Source organism: Podarcis cretensis (genome assembly GCF_951804945.1).
Source record: "Podarcis cretensis genome assembly, chromosome: 11".
NCBI lineage: Eukaryota > Metazoa > Chordata > Lepidosauria > Squamata > Lacertidae > Podarcis > Podarcis cretensis.
This window is the reverse complement of record NC_137180.1, coordinates 29,330,405-29,342,276: the sequence shown is the minus strand read 5'-3', so window position 1 is coordinate 29,342,276 and position 11,872 is coordinate 29,330,405. Positions and strand designations below refer to the sequence as shown.

The 11,872-nt window shown below is 38.5% G+C and overlaps 1 protein-coding gene across 4 annotated transcripts in view; it reads right to left on the bottom strand.

The window, feature by feature from the left end:
* KIAA0825 overlaps positions 1 to 11,872 on the bottom strand; it is a 190,647-nt gene that overhangs the window by 114,487 nt on the left and 64,288 nt on the right. For all 4 annotated transcript variants that reach the window (XM_079995309.1, XM_079995311.1, XM_079995310.1 and 1 more), the window contains 4 exons: positions 8,749 to 8,888; positions 7,258 to 7,446; positions 5,861 to 6,094; positions 1,769 to 2,177 (listed from right to left, as the gene is read on the bottom strand). In XM_079995309.1, coding sequence (XP_079851435.1) covers positions 1,769 to 2,177; positions 5,861 to 6,094; positions 7,258 to 7,446; positions 8,749 to 8,888 — 972 coding nt within the window. The remainder of the gene's footprint in view (positions 1 to 1,768; positions 2,178 to 5,860; positions 6,095 to 7,257; positions 7,447 to 8,748; positions 8,889 to 11,872) is intronic.

The window sequence follows — 11,872 nt, the reverse complement described above, 5'->3', positions numbered from 1 at the left end:
GCGCTACAAAAGTGACACTACTAATGGCTTCTGGATAAAATTATTCAAAATATCTATCAAGCTAAATACTAAAAAAATTAGTACAAGATGCAAACACTGATGTTTCAATTAAGAGAAAGAGAGAGAGAGAGAGAGAGAGCATGCGTATGTGTGTATACCCTTTAATTGAAATAACAGATGTTGTGCTATAGAAAATGTTTGCATCTTTTATTAAAATGTTGAGTAAGAAACCTGAAAGATATTTATATAAAAAAATTTGGCATATGCAATCTGTCTGATATCGTGGCATGCTCTTGTTATAAAAAAAGAAGCAAGGAAAAGTATTACTGGAGATTTTAGATAAAGGTAAAGGGACCCTGACCATTAGATCCAGTCGTGGACAACTCTGGGGTTGCGGCGCTCATCTCACTTTACTGGCTGAGGGAGCTGGTGTACAGCTTCTGGGTCATGTGGCCAGCATGACTAAGCCGCTTCTGGCGAACCAGAGTAGCGCACAGAAACGTCATTTACCTTCCCGCTGGAAGGTGCTTTCGAACTGTTAGGTTGGCAGGAGCAGGGACCGAGCAATGGGAGCTCACCCTGTTGTGGGGATTCGAACTGCCAACCTTCTGATCGGCAAGCCCTAGGCTCTGTGGTTTAACCCACAGAGCTTTTAGGATCTTCCAATTACATACATTACTGATATACGGTAATTTCCGTTGTATAAAAGGCCTTCCAGCAATGTTACAAACTGACTTATGCTACTGTCCTAGTGAATAACATTTCCCCCCTTATCATAGATGGCATAGATTGCAACACAATTGTAGGCAATTCTTTTCAGAAGGAAGACTGACTGGGTTCAACGAAATAGATATGCAGCCTTAATCTCTTAATCATTGGATTAGAGCATGAAAATTAGTATTAAATGCACATATAAAGATGATGAAGGTCAATGTCAATGAGCATTTGTGTGATACTGTTACTGCTTTTTGCAGTTTCTGCCAACCAAATACCCCTAGCAATAAAATAGCATAAGTCAATGTGCTGAATTAATACATTTTCATTTGCATGGATGACTAAATCTTGTAGTACTATTTTGCCTATACAGATTATAAACAAGAGGTTCCCCTTTATAAAATGTAGATGAAATAGGCAGAACATTCTACTGTTACTAGTGAAGTTTATTCAACAAACTATATAATAACTAGCAATACCAGCAAAATCACCTGTTAAAAGAGATTTCTGAATTATGAAGCAGTATATAAATGCTTTTAAATAAAATAAAGAAGACTTGATTAATCTACCTGCTACCAATTAAAAATACTCAGAGAGCTATAAAACACGTAAGCCCTCAACTTTTTTTGGAAAAATCTTGTGAATTCGAAGAAAAATCTGGAAATGTTGATATTCTTCTCAGAAAAAAGCAGAGGGGTACTTTTATTGTGAGATCTGAATTTCTCTCTGGATATGCTGTTAAGTTACAAAATTAAATGTACTTCTTTGTTTCTAATCACAGAAGACCATAAAAAGCTTTTTGTATGAACTATATCCTCCTTAATTTAATCTCCATAGTAAAATCCATTGCAAGAATATATGTAATGACAATTCACCCTTCTATGGGAAAAACACAATTTTCCTTGTTTTCTATTTATCCTATAATCAGAACCCTGCGGGAATTCAGTATCTGCCTCAGCAAACATTTTTACTAAGAAACATTTCATTATTCATGTTGTATAGGCAAATGGTAGCAAAAAACAAAAACAAAAAGTGAAATATCAGGTCTTCTTACCAGTCTATGCCCAGTTTTCTTGCCTTTAGTAACTGGTTTTCAATCCAGTTTGGCCTTTGTTGTTCAATGCTCTGTATAATCTTGTGAGTCACTTGTTTAGGGCTACTTTTCTTTTTCCCTATAATATTTTCCAAACATACACGAACCAAACTGAGCTTCTCTTTGCTCCATCTGTCAAGAGTCGTACCCGTTAAAAGTTCTGTGGTGTTTCCATCCTCAAATATCCGACATATAATTACAATCAAGATCCAGACAAGAAGACCAGCTTTTTTCGATTCAATTAAGTTTTTTGGCATTTTTCTCTCAGAGAGAAAAAAGAAATACTTAATTGGGGGAGGCAAACATGCAATCACTGTAGGTAACTTGCTGATTACAATAGATACTGCCTGAGCAGCAAGCCTTGTGAAGCCTTTAAAAAAAGAATGAAAGAAGGTATGATTAACATTAAACACTCTTGCTATACAATGCAGTTATGAAGACTGAATGCCAATGTTTAATTTTAGATGTCTCTTAGATGTATAGCCCTGGTTCACATGTTTGCTGGGGTTGCTACTATTATTTTGTGGTGGTGGAGTGAACATGACTTCATGCAGATAATATTTTGTCCATAAGACCAGAGGGTCAGTTAGTGAATATTTCCACCCAACCCTTTTTTATGTGAAGAAATCCCATTAGCCAGTTCTTTTTATGATCAGTCTCTTGAACTGAGCATCTGGACAAGGTGGTGGAGGCAGGCCAGGGTTAAATGTCCTGGAAGTGGACCAGAAGAAGAAGAAGAGTTTGGATTTGATATCCCGCCTTTCACTCCCTTTAAGGAGTCTCAAAGCGGCTAACATTCTCCTTTCCCTTCCTCCCCCACAACAAACACTCTGTGAGATGAGTGAGGCTGAGAAACTTCAGAGAAGTGTGACTGGCCCAAGGTCACCCAGCAGCTGCATGTGGAGGAGCGGAGACGTGAACCCAGTTCCCCAGATTACGAGACTACCGCTCTTAACCACTACACCACACTGGCTCTGGAAGTGGACCGGAGTGAAGCCTTTTGGCCCAGCCCACCCCACCCGCTGCAACCAGTCTGTCTGTGATTGGCTGAATGTTGGACAGGCTGAAATTCACTTTCCAGGCCAGTGCAAGCCCAATTTGGAGTCATGCTGGCCCGGGAAAACACTTCAGCTCCATGTCCCATGCTGGATCAAGGCGCACACCAGGCGCTATCCCTGCATAGGGCGCTGCATAGACGCCCAACCCCAAAGGTAAGGGTCATTATATGATCAGCTGCTTGTACAGAACATCTAGTTCACACTTGATGTTTTCTGTGTGTTGGAGATAGGGATGCAAGATTGCATGTTCATTAAGTGCCATCAGAGCCAGTACCAGCCTCTTGTTGCAAATAAAGATTCTGCGGATTTATTCTCTACCAAGAATCTCACTCATTGCCTAACCAAATCTATATCAACCTAACCTATTTCACAAAGTGGTTGTGAAAATAAAACAGGATGCCTCTCTGAGAACCTAAGAAGTGTCTTCAGTTGTAAGACTATGTACACTTCATTTTATATGCACACTAATCATCTTACTCACATTCAGTGGGATATATCTCACTGAGTTTCCTACTTCATCAGGAAATTTAAATGTAAAGGATCCATCTCCATGTTGCAATCTAGCTATAACAAAAATCAATATACTATCTGTATATTATCTATACAGTTCTGCTACTTTAATACCACTTGAAGTTGGTTCAGACATAAATTACTCCCACATTCCACATTAAAGACCCTTTCATAAAAAAATAAGAGTCAAATATAAGCGTGACATTTTTAAATTTAAATTCAAGCCCAAATTGATAAAGGATTTTGAAACTTGTCTCAGGAGCTAACTAGAGGGAAAGGTTCCAAGTTTAAAAAATGGCATGCCATTACATATTACAAATATGTGACAAAGTACATTCCAATGTTACACCCCAGCATAAACTATAAATTAAACTTGTGATGATCGTAACATATTTACAATAAACAAAATATGAACATAGCAATCTGTTTAATAAACTGTAAAAGACGTAAAGAAAAACAGGTTGCTATTTTAATAATTGGAGACCTTTAGCTATCACTAACATAATTTTAGCAAATACAATAATGTATTAAATGTATTAAAATTTAAATAAAATTAAAATTGATCATAAGTCGCGGTTGTGCTTATTTTATGGCACTAAGTTCCTTATCTTCTGCTGCTCCTGCTGTTATTCTTGTGTGATGCATCTTCCTGTCCTGCAAGAAGCGCTCAGAGACCCAGAAGAGCCAGTGTGACTGGATAACAGTGGAGACAACAAAGGCAAAGCACACAAGAGCTCTCTGCTTCCGCTACCACATATGTAAGCTAAGGAAGAAAGAGTATTGCCTCCTCACTTGTCCCAACACAATGGCAGAAACATCTGGCTAACTGGGAGCCTAGAAACCTAGCCACATCATGATGAGAGCTACCACGACAAACATACAAGGGTGTATGTTATTTGCAGCATTGTAGTGTAGGAAAGGGTCCCACCTGCTCTTTAATCCTACTTTCCCACCCACCCACCCACTACAAACACATGGTATAATGCCAGTCTTGCCAGACACTGAACTAAGAAGAATAGCCAACTTATCTGTAACAAAATTTGATGATTGTTGACATTTACCTGTGGCCACTGCTATAGCCCCTATCCAAATAGCATCACTAAATATACCCCTCAATTTTTTTTCATATTAGTGAATGGCTGCCATTCTCTCCTGTGAGGTAAAAATGTAAGTGCTGTACTGAGGGAAACTTATTGCAACAAGAGCAAAACTAGCTCTCTATTGGATGGTATGGATGCCAGGGTTGGTGGGGAGGTACTATGCATCTTAGTTTGTACTGTGCACAGAGATTTTTTAAAAAAATCTAATTGGTTTATATAGACTATGCATTAAAATTATCACTAAAAAGTCATAAGTTGAAAAAAACTACACCTAAAACATTTCAAAATATAAATAACATGAGTAGTTAAAAATTACATTCTAAAAAACTGCATATTAAAATGCATGTCAAATTTCCATTTCAAGGTAGGCTTTTCTGAACGAAAGAAGAGGAAGAAAAGTTTGGATTTGATATCACGCTTTATCACTACCTGAAGGAGTCTCAAAGCGGCTAACATTCTCTTTTCCCTTCCTCCCCTACAACAAACACTCTGTGAGGTGAGTGGGGTTGAGAGACTTCAAAGAAGTGTGATTAGCCCAAGGTCACCCAGCAGCTGCATGTGCAGGAGCAGAGATGCGAACCTGGTTCACCAGATTACGAGTCTACCGCTCTTAACCACTACACCACACTGGCTCTCTGAAACTGAAGGGTTTCAGCAGGCACCAAGAACAGTACATTGACTGTATCTGCCTCACGCCAATAGACAGGGAGTTCCAGAGTGCATGTGCTGCCAAATGCAAAGATTGATTCCTTGCAAGTGTGGAATGGACATTACATGGCACTTGTAAAAATGTCAGTGTCACAGTTCAAAGTGGCCAAGTGGGTGTATATGGGATAAGGCAATCCCTCAAGTAAATGGGTCCTAAATAGTTAAGAGCTTTATATACTAATAGTGACATCTTGAATTTGGCACAGTAACTAATTGGCAACCAGTGCAGATCTCTGAGTAGAGAAGTAATATGTTGACAGGGTCGCACTCCTGTCAGGAATCTGGCTGCAGCATTCTGCACTAACTGCAGTTTCCAGACCAAGCACAAGGGAATCCTCACATGAAGTGAACTGCAGTAATCCAATACTGAAGTCACCAATGCCAGGATTACTAGTATGTTTATTCTGTCACCCCATTTGCTTTCCCAGAGAGACCTTGCTGAATGTGGGCCTTCCACTAGCCCACAATGACAAGGATTGCGCTAAGAACTCAGTAAGACAAAGTACTGCACCCAAGTATGTAAGCAATTCCATGAATAGTCTTCTAAAATACCATAAATTGTATTACTATAGTATTCATTATCAAATCACACCACTTAATTCTAATTTTTCAGTTTTGATTTGTCCTCGTTAAATGTATAGCTATTATTTTGACAGGAATTATATAAGCACACCTACATTTCCCAGATTCTTTTCTCTTCATTTCTCTAGGTGTGTAATTCCACTCCTTTGGAACAGTCTTCAGCAAACTTTCAGGGACAATTTGCTTGTGTTGATAGGTTCCATAGTTTTCTGTTGCTTCCCATGAATGCATCAAAGAAATGATCTGCTTCACAATACCCTTAACTGAATTAATCAAAGTCAGCTTCAAGCATCTGATAACCTCTGGCTCTGACTCAACGCAACTAGAAACTTTGGAGACAAAATAGTAATAATATTAATTTAAAAGAAAACATTAAGTTGAGCCTCTTTAGCAACATTTAATGTCACTATTTTAGAAAGTTTTGTATACTTTTCCATGTTACAGTTGTATAATAAAAAAGCAACCAGAGTAAAATAAGTTTCTACATAACAATACTATGTTATCAAATGCTACACTTTTATAAATTATTATTTTCTCAGTTGCCATGCCTTTGTTGTTTTGCGTAGAAGTTGATAATTACTACTATCCAACATACTACTTCAGTTTATCTTTGCAGTTAGACAAGTTATCATGACTGACTTGGCCTGTGTGATAATATAACAATGTGTAGTATTTAAAGGTAATTGTGGCTTTTGGTGGTTTAGTTTCTTAAATGGTGGAATAGACAGAGTTCTGGTCCTGGCTACAGAAGAGGAAAATATCAGTTCAGGCTCCTTCCTCAACTGTCATTAGCAGCCATTCCATCAGGCTATAAAAAGAAGCTGAATACACAGGCCTTTCCATCAGTAACATTTGGGTCTTGCTCTCTTTGAAATCTTTCCATTTCAGTTGCTCATTACCAGAGTTCTAGATAACTAAGAAATAGTCCCAGGATTGCTTATCCCCCTCCTTCCTCTCTTTCATTTTGCATCATGTCTTTTAAATTGTTAACCTTAGTGCAAGAACTGTCTTATCACTGACATTTGGGTGCCACCCTGGGAGCTGTTTTTTGGCTGAAGAGCAGGATAAATATACTCTGAATGAATGAATGAATGCTTTAGAAAACACTGAGTTAAATCTGCAAGAACGAGGCACATGAAATGAAGTTCAAAATGGAAGTGCCTGATGTGGTGCTACAGATGAAGCTAAGTGGAGATTTTTCTAGAGCTCGTCCAAGAATGAAAGTAACTTCTGTGGTATTATAAGAAATTTCTACGACTGGTTCTCAATTTGAAACCTAAGATCCTCTTTCAGATGCAATTTTTATATTTTCTAAAGCATCCCACACATATGTTGCTGCCCACCTAGCACTGGAAGAAGACCTCTGGGGCAAATTGGGAGTGTGGTACAGGTAACTACAAGGGGTAGGAATTGGTGAATCACATAAACAGAACTCCACTCCCAGCAAGACTGGATACACCCCTGAAAGAAAATTTCACTGCGTTTTTCATACCTGATATATTGTATAAACAATCCCACATCTGTTCTTTTTCCATGTAGTTTTCAAGAACTCCACCAAGTGATTTGGGAGATAAAGTACAATAAGAAAGCACTGCAAAGATTGCTTCAGTCAGACTAGGTCCTTGGCTGCTCTTCATGTCTAGGCAAGTACTTTGTTCTCCACTTTTTGATAATTCAGATTCTTGAATAAAGAAAGAAGAAAAGTTCAGAAGTTGAGGTAGTAGTGAAAGTGTAAGTGGGACCTACAACAAATTTTTTTAGTATAATGAATGTCAGAATCTAGCTAGAATTTGGGCTAAGAAGGAAAATACAAGCAGCCTGACTAGGCTGGTTGAATGCAAGCCATTATCAAACAATGGCAAGGCATCTACATGTCAAAGAACCTTATCAGGTCTGTGCAAAGCAAGGGTTGCTGATGTGATGGAAAGGCGACAGGAAAGAGTGTCATTTTACAGGAGTCTTGGATTTTTGTTGAGACGTGTGCTGGGAAGGAGGAGGAGGCCAGAGGCAGAGGCCAGACCTCCATGAGCTGCAGGGCAGGCCAGAACTCCATGCAGCAATGGTCAGAGGAAGCTGCACTGAGAGACAGTGGGCAATGAGAGGGGCAATGGAAGACACTCTTGGGGTATAATTTGCTGCACAGCCTCCAGTGCCCACTTCTAGGTGTAATTATGTCTTAATAAAACCATATTTCTTAAAGACACTAGCCGCTGTGCCTCGATCTTTCCAAAGGAAACCCAACCCTGTGTAAGCAGTTGGAAACCCCTTGATTCTCACACTGCTCATGGAGATTGGGGTGGCATGTAATAGTATTTTTAGGCTAAAATCTATGGTCTTTTCTTACACAATAGGGATTTTTCTTACAAAAACAAACTCTTAAATGATTTCCGTGTTCTGTGCTAGAGAAACAATTGTTTACAGCTCAGCATGTCTAGGCAGGATGCAATCCGCTGAAGCTCAGGGTAATGGTCAGTCAAAAGCTTAATAAATGCTGTCACTCCATCCTTGTGTTCCTTGAACACACCAGTAAATATAATCCAACAGCAGGGGGAGAATATGATCTTCAGACATCTTTCAGTCTTTGCGGACATGCATTTGAATAGGTAAATGAGTGCATTGCAACATTCAATAAAAAACAGGACAAAAGTTTAGTTGTGGTGGTCTTCTGACAAATGTTAGACCAAATGCTGGACCAAGAGAGCTGCAGAATATCTACAGCTAACGTTTTAGTAAATAACAAACACATTATATTTTAAACAGTATTAGCATGATAAATGTGAATTCCTATCTGAACAAAAAATCCTGAGCAAAAAAATGAGAGAAAATTAGATTGCACGCATTGAGCCTAATGCTAATTATGTGAAGTGATGACCACGATCCTTCTGCTAATATTAAAATAGCAAACAATGTGGCAATCCTGAACAATTTACTTGTGTTTCTTCAGCGATAAAATATTGCAACTATAGAAAGTGTCAGTACTTACTGGAATTCCTCAGTAAAAGTTTCACTAAGAGACAATCGTGATGTAGCAGGGTTTCCAAAAGCAAGTTCCAATTACAGCATGGCTGGGATAAGAGCAGCTTGAATTGACCCTGGGCTGCCATTCCTCTGGCTGATGGAGTCCTTTCAAAATGTAAGATAAAGACAGAATAATGTCGTTAATTTATCTATGAAATTAATAGCCTTAAAGTGCAGATGTAATGCTAACTCCTTTAAATGTCAATTCCTCCCAGATTACTCTGAAAATGCTTTCATGGTTGCTTACTTTAAGGCTGCTCAGGGAAGGAATTACATTTAATCTCAACTAGCTAAAAAGCAAATTAACATTTGGTAGACTGCCAAATTTTAACTGATACAAAGTAACCTCACTTATCTCTTTCATTGGGGCCAGATATGCTCTTGTTTCATGAGGCAAAAATCATTTTTAATGCCTGAATAAATCTGAGGCATTTTAGTTCAATGTTGTATTTAAGTGTTTAGAGTGATGTTATAAAATATTTGAAATCAAGTCTGTGAAATAAGAAAGAAACAAATAGGGTTGGGTGGGAAATACGATGCAAGCTACTTGTCACACTATAATTAAGGCAGAATTATAAAAGTATATTCGGTAACATAAAACAGATGTGTCCAATTCTGGGCACCACAGTTTAAGAAGGATGTTGACAAACTGGAACGTGTGCAGAGGAGGGAAACCAAGATGATCAAGGGTCTGGAAACTAAGCCTTACGAGGAGCAGTTGAAGGAAGTATGAAGTACAGTATGTTTAGCCTGGAAAAGAAGAGACTGAGAGATGATAGCCATCTTCAAATATCTGAAGAGCTGTCACATGGAAGAGGGAGCATGCTTGTTTTCTCCTGCTCTTGAGGGTAGCAGCCAAGGCAATGGCTTCAAGTTACAATAAAGGAAATTCCGACTAAACATTCAGAAAATCTTTCTACAGTAAGAGCTGTTTGGCAGTAGAACAGACTCCCATGAGAGGTGGTAGACTCTCCTTCTCTGGAGGTTTTTAAGCAGAGGTTGGATGGACATCTGTCATGGATTCTTTAGCTGAGATTCCTGCATTTCAGGGGGTTGGCCTAGATGACCTTTGGGTCTCTTCCAACTCTATGGAAGTTCTATGGATTATATATTAAGTATAAAGGCTTCATATTAGCCCAGTTCCCTGCTCCATTTCCCAACATTTCTATGTATTCAGATAATGTTCAGGAAATGCATAGCTCTTTTCACCATGCTACCAATACTATGCTACGTAATTAGGTATCTAACTATACAAATTAGAGCAACACTTCCCTTCAATTTCTAAACATAAAAAAACAAGGCCTTTGGACAGTTAAGTATTTAAAGTAATATTTAAAGTGACTTATGGAATATTGAGGTAGAGAAAAAGCTCAACTATCATTGACCAGATGGGATGTTATTGCTTTTCAGTATTTGCCAATTCTTGGCTCTTAGAGCATCATGCAAATTGAAATGTACAGTTGATGTGATTCACTCAGAGGGAAAATAAGAGTATTACAGACATTCCCCGAAGCCACTATACTAACACTAGTAAATGCACTGAAAAGTTTTATATTGGACATATGGAGAAGCATATGTTCTCTCATCTTACAAGCTCATGTAGCTGTGAACACAAGCCTAGCCACGTAAAGAGGAAAAGGTGAACTATATATAAAATATGACACATATAAATGTTTAATTTGGTATTAAGAAAAGAACAAGTGATGGTTTGCATCTACCTCTACAAATCTACTACAATTGGGAGGCCAGCTCATCTGGGAGCTGTTGGCAATCTTACCACTTTTTTCATATCCTTTCCAGCAATATATGGATGCTTTTACATGGTACCACTAAGCTGTATTGGAGATAGGAGGAAATGACTAGCACGGCAATGCCAATGGAAACTGCAGCACCAGCAATCAGGGTATAGCCCTTTAATTCAAGCTCCTCCTTTTATGCACATTCACCAAAGCTTAAAATTGGGCATTCAGCCACTAAATCAACATGAACATGCATGGAAAATCATTTCTTATTAACTAAAGATGCATGCATGCATGTATTTATTTATTTAAATAGTTATGAAAATATGTATATACTGCTATATCATGAAAATATCAAAGTGGTTTACAGTGTCATGTCGTGTCGTGTCGTGTCGTGTCATGTAGTGGTTAGGGTGCTGGACTAGGATCAGGAAGGCCAGCTTAAAATCCTCAGTCACAGAGCTGGCTGGATGACCTTGGACCATTCACACACTCTCAGCCTAATTCACGGGATTGCTGTGCAAATAGAACAGGGGTGAGGAGAACCATGTATGCTGTCTTGACATTCTTGGAGAACAGAGGGAATTAAAAATAGTAAATAACTAAGTACGCATATCATCAACATCAATTTTTTTCAATCCCACTTTGAGTTACATTACAGGAAGCTTAACATCAAATCTAAAGGATTGATTCCAGCATTACACAAACTGAAGTCCATTTGTGCAATGGGGCTCTTTCTCATGTCAAAACATTTATACTGTTTATTAGTCTTATTTTATAAGCTTCAACACATTATTCATGCAATATTGACTAATGTGTAATGATAAAGACATGAACCTTATTGGAGTATTCTAGGTCATACATGATTAGAAATGTGTCAGTGTTCACAGGGCCCTTTGTTGAATCCCTAATAATCTGCTCCATTTTCCTCCGTGCATTCAAAAAGGCTTGAAGTGGGAAGCACCATTTGAGTAGTCTTTTTACAAGATTTAGGGTTCTAAATTACACGAGGAACACACCCATACAGAATAGGCCTTACAGAGGGCAGCAAGGCCAACTGACAGGGACCTTGATGGAGTGGATGGGGGCAGAAAGTGTGGTCCCTGCTCTACCCCTCATATGATTCCAATTCTACAAGGCACTTGACCTCTGAATGGAGCTATGATTATTTCTATAACCGGGTTTACACAGATATGCTGACTATATATTTGTTTTATAGTTACCTCTAAAGAACCTCCATTCACACTGGACATTAATAAACTGAAGTGCAGTTTCCTCTTATTTTTTCTGTATTAATATACTGAATGGTAGGAAAAGCTACCATAATGTTCTGTGTATAAGACAATGTTT